Genomic DNA, 24,609 nt, shown 5'->3' on the forward strand with positions numbered 1-24,609 from the left:
TATATATTAGTTTTTTGACATACATTACTATGACTTTTTTATGCATTTTTGACATACTATGACTCAACACTGTTAATATTCACCGTAGTGAAACCGGTGCAAGGCGTGTGCAGCAAAAAATGATATTACCACTGCCTGTGCGTAGAGAGTGAAGGCTCCACAAGTGGTCACGGCACAAATTTTGTAAGTTTAAGATGTTAACTATACATAATGTAAAGAACTGTTGATGACTCAATGATGACTCAAGTTGGATTGATTAATGGATGATTGATATTGATAAAAACGTGGATAAAATGACTAACATAGAACGAAATACAGACAGACACAATCAAGTATTGCCTGTATCATATCACATGATTAAGGCACTTGCAAACACGGATTTCAGAAACCTTATACATTCTATAAATCTTTTTATTTAGTTTATTTGGCAGAATGCACACAAAAGAATAGACCCAACGAAGCATGCCTTATCTCCATCATATCTGATCAAAACTATGCAACTCGCTATTAACACAGATTTTTTTTTTTTGCAAGTCTAAAAGTGACAGTTTCTTTGTTTTTTTGTTTTGTTTTGTTTTTTTACATTATCATAAGGTGAGTGTACAAAAGGACAGTGACAGGAAACAGAACAGGTGAGGATGGAAATGACACAGGATTGGGAAGCGAAACATGTTTAAAACAAATGAAACAATGCATATTTTTCGGAAATGTTACACAATCAGAGGATGAATAAAGTTTCTTAAAAAATGAACAGCACAAGAGAATTGATAGTTTCCGTGACAGTGATTGTCTTTGCAAATACGGTATAGACAACACCGTTACTCTTTAGAATGGGTTATAAAGGGCCACCTCTATGTTGCCTAAATATGCTTCTACACAGATTATATAATTACAAAGCTTGAAAATAAAATCATTTCATACATAAAATAACTGGTAACTGTTTATACTCGTGTCTGGGTGTACAAACAACATTTTCCTTCAAAATAACAATTGTAACTATCTGTTCTGTGCAATAAACCCCTGGATACAAATATACTACACCTGTTCATTAATAACATTCATTTAACAGCATAAAATAGGACAAAATGACAACCCTGTAATGAACTATTTGTGAAAATTTGGTGGGATGGCATGTGTTCAATAAATCTGGACTATGTACAAAAAAAACAATATTTATTACTACAATACAAATGTATCTTATTTACAGTTATAAGGGATTTTGAACAATCTCATGCACTCCTGTCTAATTACTGAAAACAAATGACACATAGTTGACAATATTGAGATGACTGTACGTGCCCTTAGGTTTTAAAGATGTATGCATTGAAGAATTTGCCATATTAGAGTCTATTTGGGTGTACATGAAAGAGTTTAATTTACCTCATAATTAATCATTTTTTAGGTGAAACAGATAGTTCAAGTCTTGGGAACCTGAAACCACCTCTCGAACCACTGTCACTGCTGGAAGATGAAGACAATCTTGATTTTTTAGAGGGTAAATGAACACCTGCACCTGCTTCACCCTCCTCACCAAGTGACACTTCATATGAGCCCTTTGACTTTGAACCAAAACCTCCGAAGGTGCCAAACTTCAACTTGCCTTTCTTTCCTTTGATCTTGCTTCCTCCTAAGTCTAATGAAATGTCACCACCCTCAGCTTCTAAGTGACCTGAAGAAGAACTTACTGCAAGCCCCCCCTCATCACTCAGAGAAGAAGACCGATGCCTTGATTTCTTGAATAGATCCATTGAGGCTGACTTTCCTTTAGTTGACACACTGAGCCCAGGATCACCCTCTACTTCAAATTGTCCACCTATCAGTTTCCCAGTGTGCGCCTTACTGCCTTTTCCACTTGTACTCAATTCTACCTCTGGTCCCCGAAGGTCACCTGCACTACTGCCCTTTGCTTTTGATTTACCAAACATTTTTGGCATCTTTACCTTTACCTTTCCTTCTCTTTGCCTCAGTTCTGGACTGGGAACCTCAACATTTTGTGAACTGACTTGGCAACTGACAGATGGAGACTTTATATTCATTCCTCCACTAGCTGATTCAACATTTCCTCCACCTGCCTGGCCTTCCATCTGAGGCAGAGCAATACCAAATTTTGGCACCTTGATTTTGGGAAATGTTACAGAACCTTCTGGGTAATGAAGGCCACCGCTTGCACTGCCCCCTGGAACACTTGCATCAATCTCTGCACCACCTTTCACATTTATTTTTGGGCCTTTAGGATTAAATTTGACATCTGTCTCTCCCAAATGAAAATTTGGACTGTCAATACCAGAACTTGGTGATTTGATATCTAATTCCACATCAGGAAAATGAAGCTTACCAAAAAGAGGCTTCTTTACCTTTGTTCCTTTGACATGAATATTGTGTGTGTCTAAATCCAGGTCTGCTGCTGATGTTTCTATGTCTATATCAGGTTTCTTTGCCCTTCCTTTCACTTTAGGAAGTTTGAATTTCCCCTTTTTCCCCTTTACCTTGACATTAATACCAGGGGCATCAATACTTGCTTCAGTATCTGGGAGACTAATTTCTGGTTTTGAACCTTGTGCTTCCACACTAAGTTCCGGGGATTTCATTCCAAACTTAGGACCTTTGAACTTGGGAAATGTAACACTGGTCAGTCCATGATCAATAGACCCACCTTCCATAGTGATGGTGGGTACAGCAATGTTAGCATTTGGACCTCTGATATCTGCGTCCAATTTGGGCACTGATGCATCCATCGTTCCTTTGACTTTAGGCCCTTTTACTTTGACATCAACATCAGGTGCTTTCATGTCAATGTTTCCTTTGGGAAGTTTTATATCAACGTCTGAACCCTCCACTTTTGGACCTTTGATGTTGAATGATGGCAATGACATTTTAGGCATTTCAAATTCACCCTTGGGCCCTTTAATATTAAACTCTGGACCTTTGACGTCAATGTCAGGTGTTTTTATGTCACCTTCAATCCTTGGAACTGACACATCGAAATCTCCCTTTATTTTGGGCCCTTTCAGACCCATGTCCCATTTTGGCAGCTTGGGTCCTGATATTGATGGCATATGGATTTTAGGTCCTTTCAATTGTGCATCAGGGCCTTCAACATCAAAGTCTGATCCTTTGATGTCAACATCAGGTACTTTAACATCAATGTTCCCTTTGGGAAGGTTTACATCAACATCTGGAACCTCGACTTTTGGACCTGCGAAGCCAAATGATGGGATTTTGATTTTAGGCATTTCAAATCCACCTTTGGGACCTTCAATATCAACCTGTGGACCTTTGATGTCAACGTCAGGTGATTTTATGCCTCCCTTTATCTTTGGCATTGACATATCCAAATCACCTTTAATTTTGGGACCTTTCAGGTTGAAATCCACATTTGGCTTGGAAAGTTTTGGTACTGAAATGCTTGGCATGCTGAATTTGGGTCCTCTGATTTTACCACTTGGACTCTCAATGTCAAAGTCTGGTCCTTTGATATCCAAGTCAGGTGTGTTTATGTCAATATCAGCTTTTGGGAGGCTTACATCAACTTCTGGCCCTTCGATGTTTGGACCTTTCAGTCCAAAGGATGGCATTTTAAATGTAGGCATTTTAAATCCTCCTTTGTGGCCATCAATGTCGATATCTGGTCCTTCAATGTCAAGCTTGGGAGATTTTATGTCACCTTCAATCTTTGGGACTGACACATCGAAATCTCCCTTCATTTTGGGTCCTTTCAGACTCAAATCCCATTCGGGCAGCTTGGGTCCTGATATTGATGGCATTTGGAATTTGGATCCTTTCAATTTTATATCGGGGCTTTCAACATCAAAGCCCGGCCCTTTAATGTCAACATCAGGTACTTTAACATCAATGTTCCCTTTGGGAAGGTTTACGTCAACATCTGGAACCTCCACTTTTGGACCTTTGAAGCCAAATGATGGCATTTTGATTTTAGGCATTTCAAATCCACCTGAGGGACCTTCAATATCAACCTGTGGACCTTTGATGTCAATGTCAGGTGATTTTATGCCTCCCTTTATCTTTGGCATTGACATATCCACATCACCCTTCATTTTGGGACCTTTCAGGTTGAAATCCACATCTGGCATGGAAAGTTTTGGTCCTGAAATGCTTGGCATGTGGAATTTGGGTCCTCTGATTTTACCACTTGGACTCTCAATGTCAAAATCTGGTCCTTTGATATCCAAGTCAGGTGTGTTTATGTCAATATCAGCTTTCGGGAGGCTTACATCAACTTCTGGCCCTTCGATGTTTGGACCTTTCAGTCCAAAGGATGGCATTTTAAATTTAGGCATTTTAAATCCTCCTTTGTGGCCATCAATGTCGATATCTGGTCCTTCAATGTCAAGCTTGGGAGATTTTATGTCACCTTCAATCTTTGGGACTGACACATCGAAATCTCCCTTCATTTTGGGTCCTTTCAGACTCAAATCCCATTCGGGCAGCTTGGGTCCTGATATTGATGGCATTTGGAATTTGGATCCTTTCAATTTTATATCAGGGCTTTCAACATCAAAGCCTGGCCCTTTAATGTCAACATCAGGTACTTTAACATCAATGTTACCTTTGGGAAGGTTTACGTCAACATCTGGAACCTCCACTTTTGGACCTTTGAAGCCAAATGATGGCATTTTGATTTTAGGCATTTCAAATCCACCTGAGGGACCTTCAATATCAACCTGTGGACCTTTGATGTCAATGTCAGGTGATTTTATGCCTCCCTTTATCTTTGGCATTGACATATCCACATCACCCTTCATTTTGGGACCTTTCAGGTTGAAATCCACATCTGGCATGGAAAGTTTTGGTCCTGAAATGCTTGGCATGTGGAATTTGGGTCCTCTGATTTTACCACTTGGACTCTCAATGTCAAAATCTGGTCCTTTGATATCCAAGTCAGGTGTGTTTATGTCAATATCAGCTTTCGGGAGGCTTACATCAACTTCTGGCCCTTCGATGTTTGGACCTTTCAGTCCAAAGGATGGCATTTTAAATTTAGGCATTTTAAATCCTCCTTTGTGGCCATCAATGTCGATATCTGGTCCTTCAATGTCAAGCTTGGGAGATTTTATGTCACCTTCAATCTTTGGGACTGACACATCGAAATCTCCCTTCATTTTGGGTCCTTTCAGACTCAAATCCCATTCGGGCAGCTTGGGTCCTGATATTGATGGCATTTGGAATTTGGATCCTTTCAATTTTATATCAGGGCTTTCAACATCAAAGCCTGGCCCTTTAATGTCAACATCAGGTACTTTAACATCAATGTTACCTTTGGGAAGGTTTACGTCAACATCTGGAACCTCCACTTTTGGACCTTTGAAGCCAAATGATGGCATTTTGATTTTAGGCATTTCAAATCCACCTGAGGGACCTTCAATATCAACCTGTGGACCTTTGATGTCAATGTCAGGTGATTTTATGCCTCCCTTTATCTTTGGCATTGACATATCCACATCACCCTTCATTTTGGGACCTTTCAGGTTGAAATCCACATCTGGCATGGAAAGTTTTGGTCCTGAAATGCTTGGCATGTGGAATTTGGGTCCTCTGATTTTACCAATTGGACTCTCAATGTCAAAATCTGGTCCTTTGATATCCAAGTCAGGTGTGTTTATGTCAATATCAGCTTTCGGGAGGCTTACATCAACTTCTGGCCCTTCGATGTTTGGACCTTTCAGTCCAAAGGATGGCATTTTAAATTTAGGCATTTTAAATCCTCCTTTGTGGCCATCAATGTCGATATCTGGTCCTTCAATGTCAAGCTTGGGAGATTTTATGTCACCTTCAATCTTTGGGACTGACACATCGAAATCTCCCTTCATTTTGGGTCCTTTCAGACTCAAATCCCATTCGGGCAGCTTGGGTCCTGATATTGATGGCATTTGGAATTTGGATCCTTTCAATTTTATATCAGGGCTTTCAACATCAAAGCCCGGCCCTTTAATGTCAACATCAGGTACTTTAACATCAATGTTACCTTTGGGAAGGTTTACGTCAACATCTGGAACCTCCACTTTTGGACCTTTGAAGCCAAATGATGGCATTTTGATTTTAGGCATTTCAAATCCACCTGAGGGACCTTCAATATCAACCTGTGGACCTTTGATGTCAATGTCAGGTGATTTTATGCCTCCCTTTATCTTTGGCATTGACATATCCACATCACCCTTCATTTTGGGACCTTTCAGGTTGAAATCCACATCTGGCATGGAAAGTTTTGGTCCTGAAATGCTTGGCATGTGGAATTTGGGTCCTCTGATTTTACCACTTGGACTCTCAATGTCAAAATCTGGTCCTTTGATATCCAAGTCAGGTGTGTTTATGTCAATATCAGCTTTCGGGAGGCTTACATCAACTTCTGGCCCTTCGATGTTTGGACCTTTCAGTCCAAAGGATGGCATTTTAAATTTAGGCATTTTAAATCCTCCTTTGTGGCCATCAATGTCGATATCTGGTCCTTCAATGTCAAGCTTGGGAGATTTTATGTCACCTTCAATCTTTGGGACTGACACATCGAAATCTCCCTTCATTTTGGGTCCTTTCAGACTCAAATCCCATTCGGGCAGCTTGGGTCCTGATATTGATGGCATTTGGAATTTGGATCCTTTCAATTTTATATCAGGGCTTTCAACATCAAAGCCCGGCCCTTTAATGTCAACATCAGGTACTTTAACATCAATGTTACCTTTGGGAAGGTTTACGTCAACATCTGGAACCTCCACTTTTGGACCTTTGAAGCCAAATGATGGCATTTTGATTTTAGGCATTTCAAATCCACCTGAGGGACCTTCAATATCAACCTGTGGACCTTTGATGTCAATGTCAGGTGATTTTATGCCTCCCTTTATCTTTGGCATTGACATATCCACATCACCCTTCATTTTGGGACCTTTCAGGTTGAAATCCACATCTGGCATGGAAAGTTTTGGTCCTGAAATGCTTGGCATGTGGAATTTGGGTCCTCTGATTTTACCACTTGGACTCTCAATGTCAAAATCTGGTCCTTTGATATCCAAGTCAGGTGTGTTTATGTCAATATCAGCTTTCGGGAGGCTTACATCAACTTCTGGCCCTTCGATGTTTGGACCTTTCAGTCCAAAGGATGGCATTTTAAATTTAGGCATTTTAAATCCTCCTTTGTGGCCATCAATGTCGATATCTGGTCCTTCAATGTCAAGCTTGGGAGATTTTATGTCACCTTCAATCTTTGGGACTGACACATCGAAATCTCCCTTCATTTTGGGTCCTTTCAGACTCAAATCCCATTCGGGCAGCTTGGGTCCTGATATTGATGGCATTTGGAATTTGGATCCTTTCAATTTTATATCAGGGCTTTCAACATCAAAGCCCGGCCCTTTAATGTCAACATCAGGTACTTTAACATCAATGTTACCTTTGGGAAGGTTTACGTCAACATCTGGAACCTCCACTTTTGGACCTTTGAAGCCAAATGATGGCATTTTGATTTTAGGCATTTCAAATCCACCTGAGGGACCTTCAATATCAACCTGTGGACCTTTGATGTCAATGTCAGGTGATTTTATGCCTCCCTTTATCTTTGGTATTGACATATCCACATCACCCTTCATTTTGGGACCTTTCAGGTTGAAATCCACATCTGGCATGGAAAGTTTTGGTCCTGAAATGCTTGGCATGTGGAATTTGGGTCCTCTGATTTTACCACTTGGACTCTCAATGTCAAAATCTGGTCCTTTGATATCCACGTGAGGAGCATTAATGTCAATATCAGCTTTCGGGAGGCTTACATCAACTTCTGGCCCTTCAACGTTTGGACCTTTCAGTCCAAAGGATGGCAATTTAAATTTAGGCATTTTAAATCCTCCTTTGTGGCCATCAATGTCGATATCTGGTCCTTCAATGTCAAGCTTGGGAGATTTTATGTCACCCTCAATCTTTGGAACTGACACATCGAAATCTCCCTTCATTTTGGGTCCTTTCAGACTCAAATCCCATCCGGGCAGCTTGGGTCCTGATATTGATGGCATTTGGAATTTGGATCCTTTCAATTTCATATCAGGGCCTTCAACATCAAAGTCCGGCCCTTTAATGTTAACATCAGGGACATCAATGTTACCTTTGGGAAGGTTTACATCAACATCTGGAACCTCAACTTTTGGACCTGTGAAGCCAAATGATGGCATTTTGATTTTAGGCATTTCAAATCCACCTGAGGGACCTTCGATATCAACCTGTGGACCTTTGATGTCAACGTCAGGTGATTTTATGCCTCCCTTTATCTTTGGCATTGACAGATCCACATCACCTTTCATTTTGGGACCTTTCAGGTTGAAATCCACATCTGGCATGGAAAGTTTTGGTCCTGACATGCTTGGCATGTGGAATTTGGGTCCTCTGATTTTACCACTTGGACTCTCAATGTCAAAATCTGGTCCTTTGATATCCAAGTCAGGTGTGTTTATGTCGATATCAGCTTTTGGGAGGCTTACATCAACTTCTGGCCCTTCAACGTTTGGACCTTTCAGTCCAAAGGATGGCAATTTAAATTTAGGCATTTTAAATCCTCCTTTGTGGCCATCAATGTCAATATCTGGTCCTTCAATGTCAAGCTTGGGAGATTTTATGTCACCCTCAATCTTTGGAACTGACACATCGAAATCTCCCTTCATTTTGGGTCCTTTCAGACTCAAATCCCATTCGGGCAGCTTGGGTCCTGATATTGATGGCATTTTGAATTTGGATCCTTTCAACTTTATATCAGGGCCTTCAACATCAAAGTCCGGCCCTTTAATGTTAACATCAGGGACATCAATGTTACCTTTGGGAAGGTTTACATCAACATCTGGAACCTCGACTTTTGGACCTGTGAAGCCAAATGATGGCATTTTGATTTTAGGCATTTCAAATCCACCTGAGGGACCTTCGATATCAACCTGTGGACCTTTGATGTCAACGTCAGGTGATTTTATGCCTCCCTTTATCTTTGGAACTGACACATCGAAATCTCCCTTCATTTTGGGTCCTTTCAGACTCAAATCCCATTCGGGCAGCTTGGGTCCTGATATTGATGGCATTTGAAATTTGGGTCCTTTCAATTTTATATTGGGGCTTTCAACATCAAAGCCCGGCCCTTTAATGTCAACATCAGGTACTTTAACATCAATGTTACCTTTGGGAAGGTTTACATCAACATCTGGAACCTCGACTTTTGGACCTGTGAAGCCAAATGATGGCATTTTGATTTTAGGCATCTCAAATCCACCTGAGGGACCTTCAATATCAACCTGTGGACCTTTGATGTTAATGTCAGGTGATTTTATGCCCCCCTTTATCTTTGGCATTGACATATCCACATCACCCTTCATTTTGGGACCTTTCAGGTTGAAATCCACATCTGGCATGGAAAGTTTTGGTCCTGAAATGCTTGGCATGTGGAATTTGGGTCCTCTGATTTTACCACTTGGACTCTCAATGTCAAAATCTGGTCCTTTGATATCCAAGTCAGGTGTGTTTATGTCAATATCAGCTTTTGGGAGGCTTACATCAACTTCTGGCCCTTCAACGTTTGGACCTTTCAGTCCAAAGGATGGCAATTTAAATTTAGGCATTTTAAATCCTCCTTTGTGGCCATCAATGTCGATATCTGGTCCTTCAATGTCAAGCTTGGGAGATTTTATGTCACCCTCAATCTTTGGAACTGACACATCGAAATCGCCCTTCATTTTGGGTCCTTTCAGACTCAAATCCCATTCGGGCAGCTTGGGTCCTGATATTGATGGCATTTTGAATTTGGATCCTTTCAAATTTATATCAGGGCCTTCAACATCAATGTCCGGCCCTTTAATGTTAACATCAGGGACATCAATGTTACCTTTGGGAAGATTTACATCAACATCTGGAACCTCGACTTTTGGACCTTTGAAGCCAAATGATGGCATTTTGATTTTAGGCATTTCAAATCCACCTGAGGGACCTTCGATATCAACCTGTGGACCTTTGATGTCAACGTCAGGTGATTTTATGCCTCCCTTTATCTTTGGCATTGACAGATCCACATCACCTTTCATTTTGGGACCTTTCAGGTTGAAATCCACATCTGGCATGGAAAGTTTTGGTCCTGACATGCTTGGCATGTGGAATTTGGGTCCTCTGATTTTACCACTGGGACTCTCAATGTCAAAATCTGGTCCTTTGATATCCAAGTCAGGTGTGTTTATGTCAATATCAGCTTTTGGGAGGCTTACATCAACTTCTGGGCCTTCAACGTTTGGACCTTTCAGTCCAAAGGATGGCAATTTAAATTTAGGCATTTTAAATCCTCCTTTGTGGCCATCAATGTCGATATCTGGTCCTTCAATGTCAAAGTCCGGCCCTTTAATGTTAACATCAGGGACATCAATGTTACCTTTGGGAAGGTTTACATCAAGATCTGGAACCTCGACATTTGGACCTGTGAAGCCAAATGATGGCATTTTGATTTTAGGCATTTCAAATCCACCTGAGGGACCTTCGATATCAACCTGTGGACCTTTGATGTCAACGTCAGGTGATTTTATGCCTCCCTTTATCTTTGGCATTGACATATCCACATCACCCTTCATTTTGGGACCTTTCAGGTTGAAATCCATATCTGGCATGGAAAGTTTTGGTCCTGAAATGCTTGGCATGTGGAATCTGGGTCCTCTGATTTTACCACTTGGACTCTCAATGTCAAAATCTGGTCCTTTGATATCCAAGTCAGGTGTGTTTATGTCAATATCAGCTTTCGGGAGGCTTACATCAACTTCTGGCCCTTCAACGTTTGGACCTTTCAGTCCAAAGGATGGCATTTTAAATGTAGGCATTTTAAATCCTCCTTTGTGGCCCTCAATGTCGATATCTGGTCCTTCAATGTCAAGCTTGGGAGCTTTTACGTCACCCTCAATCTTTGGAACTGACACATCGAAATCTCCCTTCATTTTGGGTCCTTTCAGACTCAAATCCCATTCGGGCAGCTTGGGTCCTGATATTGATGGCATTTGGAATTTGGATCCTTTCAATTTTATATCAGGGCCTTCAACATCAAAGTCCGGCCCTTTAATGTCAACATCAGGTACTTTAACATCAATGTTACCTTTGGGAAGGTTTACATCAACATCTGGAACCTCCACTTTTGGACCTTTGAAGCCAAATGATGGCATTTTGATTTTAGGCATTTCAAATCCACCTTTGGGACCTTCAACATCAACCTTTGGACCTTTAATGTCAACTTCCGGTATTTTTATGTTTCCTATCTCTGGAGGTGACATATCCAAATCACCTTTGAGTTTGGGACTTTGCAGATTGAAATCTACATCTGGCATGGACATTTTTGGTCCTGAGGTTGTTGGCATTTTGAGTTTTGGTCCCTTGACTTTTACATCCGGAATCTCAATTTGAACACCTCGTCTTTCAATGTCGACATTGGGACTCTTCATGTCAATGCCAGCTTTGGGAAGATTAATGTCAACTTCTGGCATTTCAACCTTTGGGGCTTTGAAACCAAATTTTGGCATCTTGAATTTTGATCCTTTAGTTTTCGAACCAGTCAACCCAAGGTCAAGATCAAGATGTTCAGAGCTACCAGTCTTCCCTTTGATGCTGATATCGCCTTTTACCATTTCCACATCAGTTTCTGGTGCCTTTATCTTTGGGCTCTTGAAACCAAACTTTGGCATTTTGAATTTAGATTTCTTTGTGCCAATTTCTGGAACGTCAATTGTAAGATCTGGACCCTCAAATTCAGCTTTTGGTAGATGTATATCCCCTTTCAAATCACCTTTCAACTTTGGCCCCTTCAGATTGACGTCAACATCTGGAAATGATATTTTCGGTCCAGATATTTTTGGTAACTTCACCTTTGGTCCACTTTCAAAATTGACGTTAGGACCTTTGATCTCAATCTCAGGTGTTTTCATGTCTCCCTCAATCTTTGGAGTGGCCATATCTCCCTTTATCTTGGGTCCTTTCAGACTCAAATCCCATTCGGGCAGCTTGGGTCCTGATATTGATGGCATTTGGAATTTGGATCCTTTCAATTTCATATCAGGGCCTTCAACATCAAAGTCCGGCCCTTTAATGTTAACATCAGGGACATCAATGTTACCTTTGGGAAGGTTTACATCAACATCTGGAACCTCGACTTTTGGACCTGTGAAGCCAAATGATGGCATTTTGATTTTAGGCATTTCAAATCCACCTGAGGGACCTTCGATGTCAACCTGTGGACCTTTGATGTCAACGTCAGGTGATTTTATGCCTCCCTTTATCTTTGGCATTGACATATCCACATCACCTTTCATTTTGGGACCTTTCAGGTTGAAATCCACATCTGGCATGGAAAGTTTTGGTCCTGAAATGCTTGGCATGTTGAATTTGGGTCCTCTGATTTTACCACTTGGACGCTCAATGTCAAAATCTGGTCCTTTGATATCCACTTGAGGAGCATTAATGTCAATATCAGCTTTCGGGAGGCTTAGATCAACTTCTGGCCCTTCAATGTTTGGACCTTTCAGTCCAAAGGATGGCAATTTAAATGTAGGCATTTTAAAGCCTCCTTTGTGGCCATCAATGTCGATATCTGGTCCTTCAATGTCAAGCTTGGGAGCTTTTATGTCTCCTTCAATCTTTGGAACTGACACATCGAAATCTCCCTTCATTTTGGGTCCTTTCAGACTCAAATCCCATTCGGGCAGCTTGGGTCCTGATATTGATGGCATTTGGAATTTGGATCCTTTCAATTTCATATCAGGGCCTTCAACATCAAAGTCCGGCCCTTTAATGTTAACATCAGGGACATCAATGTTACCTTTGGGAAGGTTTACATCAACATCTGGAACCTCAACTTTTGGACCTGTGAAGCCAAATGATGGCATTTTGATTTTAGGCATTTCAAATCCACCTGAGGGACCTTCGATATCAACCTGTGGACCTTTGATGTCAACGTCAGGTGATTTTATGCCTCCCTTTATCTTTGGCATTGACAGATCCACATCACCTTTCATCTTGGGACCTTTCAGGTTGAAATCCACATCTGGCATGGAAAGTTTTGGTCCTGACATGCTTGGCATGTGGAATTTGGGTCCTCTGATTTTACCACTTGGACTCTCAATGTCAAAATCTGGTCCTTTGATATCCAAGTCAGGTGTGTTTATGTCAATATCAGCTTTTGGGAGGCTTACATCAACTTCTGGCCCTTCAACGTTTGGACCTTTCAGTCCAAAGGATGGCAATTTAAATTTAGGCATTTTAAATCCTCCTTTGTGGCCATCAATGTCGATATCTGGTCCTTCAATGTCAAGCTTGGGAGATTTTATGTCACCCTCAATCTTTGGAACTGACACATCGAAATCTCCCTTCATTTTGGGTCCTTTCAGACTCAAATCCCATTCGGGCAGCTTGGGTCCTGATATTGATGGCATTTGGAATTTGGATCCTTTCAATTTCATATCAGGGCCTTCAACATCAAAGTCCGGCCCTTTAATGTCAACGTCAGGGACATCAATGTTACCTTTGGGAAGGTTTACATCAACATCTGGAACCTCCACTTTTGGACCTTTGAAGCCAAATGATGGCATTTTGATTTTAGGCATTTCAAATCCACCTGAGGGACCTTCGATATCAACCTGTGGACCTTTGATGTCAACGTCAGGTGATTTTATGCCTCCCTTTATCTTTGGCATTGACATATCCACATCACCTTTCATCTTGGGACCTTTCAGGTTGAAATCCACATCTGGCATGGAAAGTTTTGGTCCTGACATGCTTGGCATGTGGAATTTGGGTCCTCTGATTTTACCACTTGGACTCTCAATGTCAAAATCTGGTCCTTTGATATCCAAGTCAGGTGTGTTTATGTCAATATCAGCTTTTGGGAGGCTTACATCAACTTCTGGCCCTTCAACGTTTGGACCTTTCAGTCCAAAGGATGGCAATTTAAATTTAGGCATTTTAAATCCTCCTTTGTGGCCATCAATGTCGATATCTGGTCCTTCAATGTCAAGCTTGGGAGCTTTTATGTCACCCTCAATCTTTGGAACTGACACATCGAAATCTCCCTTCATTTTGGGTCCTTTCAGACTCAAATCCCATCCGGGCAGCTTGGGTCCTGATATTGATGGCATTTGGAATTTGGATCCTTTCAATTTCATATCAGGGCCTTCAACATCAAAGTCCGGCCCTTTAATGTCAACATCAGGGACATCAATGTTACCTTTGGGAAGGTTTACATCAACATCTGGAACCTCGACTTTTGGACCTTTGAAGCCAAATGATGGCATTTTGATTTTAGGCATTTCAAATCCACCTGAGGGACCTTCGATATCAACCTGTGGACCTTTGATGTCAACGTCAGGTGATTTTATGCCTCCCTTTATCTTTGGCATTGACAGATCCACATCACCTTTCATCTTGGGACCTTTCAGGTTGAAATCCACATCTGGCATGGAAAGTTTTGGTCCTGACATGCTTGGCATGTGGAATTTGGGTCCTCTGATTTTACCACTTGGACTCTCAATGTCAAAATCTGGTCCTTTGATATCCAAGTCAGGTGTGTTTATGTCAATATCAGCTTTCGGGAGGCTTACATCAACTTCTGGCCCTTCAACGTTTGGACCTTTCAGTCCAAAGGATGGCAATTTAAATTTAGGCATTTTAAATCCTCCTTTGTGGCCATCAATGTCGATATCTGGTCCTTGAATGTCAAGCTTGGGAGCTTTTATGTCACCCTCAATCTTTGGAACTGACACATCGAAATCTCCCTTCATTTTGGGTCCTTTCAGACTCAAATCCCATTCGGGCAGCTTGGGTCCTGATATTGATGGCATTTGGAATTTGGATCCTTTCAATTTCATATCAGGGCCTTCAACATCAAAGTCCGGCCCTTTAATGTCAACATCAGGGACATCAATGTTACCTTTGGGAAGGTTTACATCAACATCTGGAACCTCGACTTTTGGACCTTTGAAGCCAAATGATGGCATTTTGATTTTAGGCATTTCAAATCCACCTGAGGGACCTTCGATATCAACCTGTGGACCTTTGATGTCAACGTCAGGTGATTTTATGCCTCCCTTTATCTTTGGCATTGACAGATCCACATCACCTTTCATCTTGGGACCTTTCAGGTTGAAATCCACATCTGGCATGGAAAGTTTTGGTCCTGACATGCTTGGCATGTGGAATTTGGGTCCTCTGATTTTACCACTTGGACTCTCAATGTCAAAATCTGGTCCTTTGATATCCAAGTCAGGTGTGTTTATGTCAATATCAGCTTTCGGGAGGCTTACATCAACTTCTGGCCCTTCAACGTTTGGACCTTTCAGTCCAAAGGATGGCAATTTAAATTTAGGCATTTTAAATCCTCCTTTGTGGCCATCAATGTCGATATCTGGTCCTTGAATGTCAAGCTTGGGAGCTTTTATGTCACCCTCAATCTTTGGAACTGACACATCGAAATCTCCCTTCATTTTGGGTCCTTTCAGACTCAAATCCCATTCGGGCAGCTTGGGTCCTGATATTGATGGCATTTGGAATTTGGATCCTTTCAATTTCATATCAGGGCCTTCAACATCAAAGTCCGGCCCTTTAATGTCAACATCAGGGACATCAATGTTACCTTTGGGAAGGTTTACATCAACATCTGGAACCTCGACTTTTGGACCTTTGAAGCCAAATGATGGCATTTTGATTTTAGGCATTTCAAATCCACCTGAGGGACCTTCGATATCAACCTGTGGACCTTTGATGTCAACGTCAGGTGATTTTATGCCTCCCTTTATCTTTGGCATTGACAGATCCACATCACCTTTCATCTTGGGACCTTTCAGGTTGAAATCCACATCTGGCATGGAAAGTTTTGGTCCTGACATGCTTGGCATGTGGAATTTGGGTCCTCTGATTTTACCACTTGGACTCTCAATGTCAAAATCTGGTCCTTTGATATCCAAGTCAGGTGTGTTTATGTCAATATCAGCTTTCGGGAGGCTTACATCAACTTCTGGCCCTTCAACGTTTGGACCTTTCAGTCCAAAGGATGGCAATTTAAATTTAGGCATTTTAAATCCTCCTTTGTGGCCATCAATGTCGATATCTGGTCCTTGAATGTCAAGCTTGGGAGCTTTTATGTCACCCTCAATCTTTGGAACTGACACATCGAAATCTCCCTTCATTTTGGGTCCTTTCAGACTCAAATCCCATTCGGGCAGCTTGGGTCCTGATATTGATGGCATTTGGAATTTGGATCCTTTCAATTTCATATCAGGGCCTTCAACATCAAAGTCCGGCCCTTTAATGTCAACATCAGGGACATCAATGTTACCTTTGGGAAGGTTTACATCAACATCTGGAACCTCGACTTTTGGACCTTTGAAGCCAAATGATGGCATTTTGATTTTAGGCATTTCAAATCCACCTGAGGGACCTTCGATATCAACCTGTGGACCTTTGATGTCAACGTCAGGTGATTTTATGCCTCCCTTTATCTTTGGCATCGACAGATCCACATCACCTTTCATCTTGGGACCTTTCAGGTTGAAATCCACATCTGGCATGGAAAGTTTTGGTCCTGACATGCTTGGCATGTGGAATTTGGGTCCTCTGATTTTACCACTTGGACTCTCAATGTCAAAATCGGGTCCTTTGATATCCAAGTCAGGTGTGCTTATGTCAATATCAGCTTTCGGGAGGCTTACATCAACTTCTGGCCCTTCAATGTTTGGACCTTTCAGTCCAAAGGATGGCATTTTAAATTTAGGCATTGTAAATCCTCCCTTGTGGCCCTCAATGTCGATATCTGGTCCTTCAATGTCAACCTTTGGAGCTGTTATGTCACCTTCAATCTTTGGAACTGACACATCGAAGTCTCCCTTCATTTTGGGTCCTTTCAGACTCAAATCCCATTCGGGCAGCTTGGGTCCTGATATTGATGGCATTTGGAATTTGGATCCTTTCAATTTCATATCAGGGCCAACATCAAAGTCTGGCCCTTTAATGTCAACATCAGGTACTTTAACATCAATGTTACCTTTGGGAAGGTTTACATCAACATCTGGAACCTCCACTTTTGGACCTTGGAAGCCAAATGATGGCATTTTGATTTTAGGCATTTCAAATCCACCTTTGGGACCTTCAATATCAACCTGTGGACCTTTTATGTCAACTTCAGGTGATTTTATGCCTCCCTTTATCTTTGGCATTGACATATCCACATCACCTTTCATTTTGGGACCTTTCAGGTTGAAATCCATATCTGGCATGGAAAGTTTTGGTCCTGAAATGCTTGGCATGTGGAATTTGGGTCCTCTGATTTCACCACGTGGACTCTCAATGTCCAAATCTGGTCCTTTGATATCCAAGTCAGGTGTGTTAATGTCAATATCAGCTTTCGGGAGGCTTACATCAACTTCTGGCCCTTCAATGTTTGGACCTTTCAGACCAAAGGATGGCCTTTTGAATTTAGGCATTTTAAATCCTCCTTTGTGGCCATCAATGTCGATATCTGGTCCTTCAATGTCAAGCTTGGGAGCTTTTATGTCACCTTCAATCTTTGGAACTGACACATCGAAATCTCCCTTCATTTTGGGCCCTTTCAGACTCAAATCCCATTCGGGTAGCTTCGGTCCTGATATTGATGGCATTTGGAATTTGGATCCTTTCAATTTTATATCAGGGCCTTCAACATCAAAGTCCGGCCCTTTAATGTCAACATCAGGTACTTTAACATCAATGTTACCTTTGGGAAGGTTTACATCAACATCTGGAACCTCCACTTTTGGACCTTTGAAGCCAAATGATGGCATTTTGATTTTAGGCATTTCAAATCCACCTTTGGGACCTTCAATATCAACCTGTGGACCTTTGATGTCAACTTCAGGCGATTTTATTCCTCCCTTTATCTTTGGCATTGACATATCCACATCACCTTTCATTTTGGGACCTTTCAGGTTGAAATCCACATCTGGCATGGAAGGTTTTGGCCCTGACATGCTTGGCATGTTGAATTTTGGTCCTCTGATTTCACCACTTGGACTCTCAATGTCAAAATCTGGTCCTTTTATATCCAAGTGAGGAGCATTAATGTCAATATCAGCTTTCGGGAGGCTTACATCAACTTCTGGCCCTTCAACGTTTGGACCTTTCAGTCCAAAGGATGGCCTTTTAAATTTAGGCATTTTAAATCCTCCTTTGTGGCCATCAATGTCGATATCTGGTCCTTCAATGTCAAGCTTGGGAGCTTTTATGTCACCCTCAATCTTTGGGACTGACACATCGAAATCTCCCTTCATTTTGGGTCCTTTCAGACTCAAATCCCATTCGGGCAGCTTGGGTCCTGATATTGATGGCATTTGGAATTTGGACCCTTTCACTTTTATATCAGGGCCTTCAACATCAATGTCCGGCCCTTTAATGTCAACATCAGGTACTTTAACATCAACGTTGCCTTTGGGAAGGTTTACATCAACATCTGGAACCTCCACTTTTGGACCTTTGAAGCCAAATGATGGCATTTTGATTTTAGGCATTTCAATCCCACCCTTTTGCCCTTTAATATCAAACTCTGGACAATCCAGGCCTCGAATGTCAATTTCTGGAGCATTAATGTCTTCTTCAGGCATTTTTACATCAATGTTAGCTTTGAGAATGTTAAAATCGACATCTGGACCTTCTACTTTTGGAGCTTTGATGCCAAATGATGGAATTTTGATTTTAGGCATTTTAAATCCACCTTTCTGGCCTCCAATGTCAACTTCTGCTCCTTCGATACCCACATCAGGAGCTTTTAGATTAGCTTCAATCTTTGAAACTGAAACATCCACATCCCTCTTGACCTTCGGACCTTTTAGTTTGATATCAAAATCTGCCATCTTTGGTGCTTTTACGGATGGTATCTTGACGTTGGGTCCTTTCATTTCTATATCAGGGCCTTCAATGTCGAACTTTTGCACTTTAATGTCAACAACAGGTGCTTTAATGTCAATGTCCGCCTTTGGGAGGTTAATATTAACATCTGGATCTTCAACCTTTGCACCTTTCAAGCCGAATGATGGGATTTTGATCTTAGGCATTTCAAATCCACCCTTTGGCCACTCAATATTGACCTCTGGAACTTTAACATCAACATCAGGTGTTTTTATGTCTCCCTCTATCTTTGGAGCGGACACATCAACTTCACCTTTGAGTTTTGGACCTCTCAGATGGAAATCCACATTTGGCAAAGAGATTTTTGGTCCTGATATGCTTGGCATGTTGAATTTGTCTCCTTTTAGTGTTGCATTCGGTCCTTCAATGTCAACATCAGGTGCTTTCACATCAATCTTTAGATCCACATCTGGACCCTCCACTTCTTGACCTTTAATGTTAAAGGATGGCATCTTGATTTTAGGCATTTCAAATCCATCCTTTGGCCTTTCAATACCAACCTGTGGTCCTTTGACGTCAACTTTGGGTGCGTTCATGTCAATGTTTGCTCTCGGAAGGTTTGTAGCAACATCTGGACCTTCAGCCTTTTGACCTTTCAAGCCAATTGATGGGATTTTAATTTTAGGCATTTCAAATCCACCTTTTGGACGTTCAATATCAACCTGTGGACCTTTTATGTCTACTTCAGGTGCTGTTATGTCTCCTTTAATCTTTGGTCTGGACAAAGCCACACCACCTTCAAGTTTCTGACCTTTCAGATCAATGGACGGCATTGTAAACTTTGAACGGTTGAATCCACCTTTAGGTCCCTCAAGGTCAATATTTACTTTGGGAGCTTGTATGTTTACATCTGGGCTTTCAACTTTAACTTTGGATGCTTTAAAGTCAACCCCAGAAGCTTTTACATCAACTTTTGTTCCCTTGGCCCCAGATGATGGTATCTTTATCTGAGGCATTTTTAAATCTCCTTCTTTCGTCTCAATATTTATAGCTGGAACTTTAGTGTCCATTTTGGGTGACTTCATTTCTCCCTCAGTCTTTGCCACTGTTAAATCAATATTTCCCCCTACCCCTAGACCCTTTGTATCTGGCCGAGATAAAGATAGAACAGACGTTTCCATTTTGTATTTGATATCACTTATTGGTACTTTGGTTTGAATGCTAGTGCCACTCGCAGTCCCCTCATTTTTATGCCCTGGAACTTCAGTGTCTATTCCAGGTGCTTTTATTCCTCCCTTTGTGCTTGGCAGGCTGACATCAACCTCACCTTTTAACTTTGAACCCTTAATGTTGACATTGTCACCTGCCATCGAAATCTTGCCTGGCCCTGAGGAATAACCTGTGGAAACATTGCCAACTGTTATTGCTGGTCCTCCTAATCTGCTGCCTGATCCCTTTGCCTGCGGGTGACTGATGGTAGTTTCAGATACCTTCATCTTTGTCCTCTCACCTAAACTGGTGTCAATACTTCCCTCTTGTGTTTTATCCATGGATGAAGTCAAAATCTGCATGCTTTTTCCTGGTAAAGAAAGACCAATTGACCCTCCGTTCTCATCAGTTGAGGTTACTTCTGCACCTCCCAACCCTCCTATTGTAACACCTCCACTACCAGTGTTTGTGCTGTCTCTTAGTGTCATGCTTGTTCCTGACATCTGAATGCTGCCATCACCTTGCTCCCCACTCCCTCTTGAGATCTCAAAGCTTCTCTGGCCTTTACCCTCTGTTACTCCAAAGCTAGGTCCTTTAAATCTGGGACTTTCTACCTCTCTTGTAGTTGTGACCTGAACTTTCCCACTGCCCCATCCTGTCTCTGTGGAGCTAACTTGTGGCCCACTGCCCCATCCTGTCTCTGTGGAGCTAACTTGTGGCCCAGTGTAAGAGACCTTACTTGACTCAAAAACTCCCTCTTCTGCTCCCACTTTACCTGAAGGGCTGCCTTGGAAGAATTGTCTACGAGGAGAGCCATCACCAGATTCGTGCCTTAGCCCCTTAAACTCTGGGTTTGAAAGTTCAAGTTGCTCACTTATGCCACCCGGCATATCCACTGTGTAGGTGGTGATGCGGCGGGTGACGGTCGTAATTGTGCTGCCATCGTTGCTTGTGCTGCTATGCCGCTCTGTGCGAACATCTACTCCCTCTGCAAGGTCTTCAGACTTCAGCCTTGGTTTAATCTTCTTTGAAAATATTCTCTTATAGTCCTCATCCTCCCCACTCTGTAGAAAAATACAGTAAGACGTACAACATGGAAATGTTATCATCACATGTATTTTGTTCAATAGATGCCCCACAAACAAATCAGTGATCATATAATTTAAAAAATAACTTACGAGGATGATGTCTGGACTGGAACTTCCTAACCTGGTCTTCCCTTCCCATGTGAGGGTGCTGACTGGTGAACGACACGGTGTGCTCAAGGGCGAGCAGTAAGGGGATTTGTTTTGTAGTTTTAGTCCAACCTTGTGGTGGTTCAATGTCTTCAGTAGCTCAGCTGTTTCTTCTGAGCTCATGTTATCAAAGTAGATAGTGGCACCCACAATTTGGTCACCTATGGATTTTGTAGAGACAGGGCAAAAATCTGTTAAGAATACTAGTCAGCATGTAGGTGAGACATACATTACTTCATGATTTGAGAAAATAAAATTATTTCCTACCTTCACATACTTTTCCAGACCGTCCTGCAGGTGACTCTCCTTTCACCTCCTTGACAAAGATATCTCCTCTACTTGTCTGTTCAATGGTCAAGCCAGTTTTGTCTGGGCCCTCCCAATCTGGAAAGAGCACCTCTCTGGTTTCCTCCTCTTCAGCCATCTGCAAACATAACCATAGAAATAACATGTTTGAGAGAAACATTACAAGGTAGTTGGCAGGAACTTACAGTACATGCACAGTGTACAGTGTATTTTCACCAAGGTATACATTATATATAGAAAGTACAAGAGATTTATTATGACTTTTGTAAAATACCTTGTTTTGCTTTACTCTATTTACGCCCTGGTGTGTTGGAAACTCTATCTTGATTTTCCTGCACAAAAAAAAGACAATAATAATCATTAAGACAAAATTGTGAGTACAATCCATCCCTTTATGTTCACAAAGTAATTTATTCCAGAGAAAATGTTCTTCTTTCACCCTTAAAATGAATCCTAAATTTAACATTTACCCACCCCACTGTCAATAGGTTTGGCATGTAGGACCAAATGGCAAACACTAGGTGGTGGTAAAACCCTTCCAGAAAACACAGCCTCTACCCCCTCCCTCCCTCCTCTGCACGCTGTGTTTTGCAAATTTAGTTGGAGTCAGACCACACCCTGCCCTGAAGAAAACAGCCCAATCCTGCGCCTACACCCTTGCTCCAATGTCAATAGCGAGAACAATGATGGTTAAAGCTGCCTTGTGTTATGAAAACACACACAGCGGTGTGAAAATGCACAGTATCACATACAAAGTATCACACCCAAGTATGTTGGTGCATGTCTTCTCTTTAACACACATGCATATGCACAAACAGTAGTTTAATACTAATAATAAGTACATATTTTTAAATGCTCTCAAACACACAATGCCCAGCAAAGTTCTTATTCTGTTCATTAATGACAGCTACATATCAGTTTCAATCTAGGTTGACCATATGGTAATTCTATTCATGACTACCACTGCATCACAAAGTTGATCACCTTTAAGGTTTACTCAGCGATACAAAAGCACGTCATATTACTTACTGGGTGAGGTCAGTCAACTTTACTAGATATTGCTGGTCTTAATACAGAATCCCTTTGAACAATCAAATAATAATCTAACAATTCACCATATTTCTATCGGTTCATATCAAGCCAACTTACAGGCATGTTTAGCTTTTCTATAACTCTATCTCTATGCGTGCTGTAGTAAACTCATTTGCAACCATCACAAAGATATTACGTTTTTTTTTTACAACAGTCTCAACCCAGCCTCCTCAAACATGCTGCTGTTTGGATCAGACAAAACATTGTTTCATTATTACCAAACTCTCCACAACCCAAACCTTTAATTACACAAAGCTGTCTGAGCCATGTGTCTCTACCTAGTCAGCATTGGTTTGAGTGTTTTTACATTGCATTAATTTGGTTAAAACTATTGTGCAAAGTGATATATTTTTTGCACTGATCACTTTTTTTGTCATAAATAGTCTCATTTAAATAGGCAAGGTTGTTCTGTGGGCTATGTTTTCATCCAATGCTAGAACATTTTACCTAATTATACTAACAGCAGCCAGTCAATATTTGACGGTACTGAAAGAAGTTTTTTGGTTAATGATATTACATCATGACAAAACTGTAATACCACTGTAATTTTAATGAGGGAATTATTCCGCTGCTGACTGATGCATCTTACCACATCAGACTATGCAGCCATTCATTAGGTTTCAGCAAATTGTCTATTTGCATGTAATCAGCCGAAATAAATGGCAAAAGCCTATCCACAGGATGGCACAAGACAGGATACAAACAGGATATGAGTCATAGCGGTGACTGCTTGACTGCGTTTTTATGGGGAGGACATGAAAACGTGAGACCAACTTGGAAACGGACGCTAGAAGCTCTCTACTAGTTTTATCACTCCACACCATACTTATTCAGGGCATTGCAAAATACAACTTCTGGGTGGTCAGCTACACACTTCATGCATGCCTTTTTCCACTTGGTATACAAGTGTCTTCCTTTGAGATAAGCAGACCTGCTTCAAGACCATTATTTAAGCTGATGACATGTAGTTGGATTGCTGAGATAGTACATAGTAAGCCGTGGGTGATCATTTAATTCACATACACGTGAATAAAACAAGATAAGACATGTAAACTCATGAGAAACTGTTACAACAGCTGGATTTACATGTTATCAGAAAAAAGATTTAAGGATAATTTAGATTTTCTCTTTTTAGGAAAACTGAGCAAATTGTCTTGCAAATGTCAATCTGAGAAATAATTCCGAAAAAACACACATTTTTCCATACTATTATGCACCACAGTAAATAACTCTCCCTTCCCCATTCACTGAAGCTGCCACACTGCTCTGCAAGATAACAAGCTGCTGGGAATAAGAGGAACCTGAGGCAAAGATAAAGAAACAGCTCAAAAGGGTCGATATTAAGCATTACTCGGTCAACGGCCATCTGGCACTCTCGCCACACTACCAGTATATATAGTATTTTAAACAAATGAGAAGGTTAAGAAAAGACGCCACTGATGTTTTGGCTAGTTCACTAGGACTTTAAACAATATGCTGTAGCTGGTGGTGCATGTAGCTCCTTGTGTAAATGTGGACGTGTGTGTGTGTGTGCGTGTGTGTGAGTTAGAGATCAGTTTGTCTCCCGACGTAATTGTATCTTAACCATTAACACATCATTCTTTTTTTTTAAGTTACGGGTGTGTGGGAAAGCATTAATAAACAAACAGTTTGGAATGCCAAATTGTTTGCAAACTGGTCTCCCTAGTTTGCTGCACCCTGTCCAAGGGTACACAACAAGCAATACACCAATTAACGCAGGTCAATAAATAGACTGGTTCTGCATTATTGGGAATACTGTAAAAGGCATGTCATGCTTTGGGGTAATATTAAGCCTGCTCTCTAAAATAGCCTTTTGCACACTCTCAGGACTGAATAACAAGAGCCAGGTCCACCGAGAGTGATAATACAATAAGTTAGGAATGGT

At 41.3% G+C, this 24,609-nt stretch overlaps 1 protein-coding gene across 1 annotated transcript in view; it reads right to left on the minus strand.

Moving 5' to 3' along the window:
• Positions 1–390: 390 nt before the first annotated feature.
• ahnak (AHNAK nucleoprotein) overlaps positions 391–24,609 on the minus strand; it is a 33,902-nt gene continuing 9,683 nt past the window's right edge. The window contains exons 3-6 of the mRNA XM_076103252.1: positions 21,886–21,943; positions 21,573–21,729; positions 21,249–21,466; positions 391–21,134 (exon numbers count right to left, since the gene is read on the minus strand). Coding sequence (XP_075959367.1) covers positions 1,392–21,134; positions 21,249–21,466; positions 21,573–21,729 — 20,118 coding nt within the window. The 5' untranslated portion in view covers positions 21,886–21,943 and the 3' untranslated portion in view covers positions 391–1,391. The remainder of the gene's footprint in view (positions 21,135–21,248; positions 21,467–21,572; positions 21,730–21,885; positions 21,944–24,609) is intronic.

The sequence above is a fragment of the Anarhichas minor genome, unplaced genomic scaffold, assembly GCF_050575085.1.
Source record: "Anarhichas minor isolate MPS153535 unplaced genomic scaffold, ASM5057508v1 ptg000028l, whole genome shotgun sequence".
NCBI classification, from domain to species: Eukaryota; Metazoa; Chordata; class Actinopteri; order Perciformes; family Anarhichadidae; genus Anarhichas; species Anarhichas minor.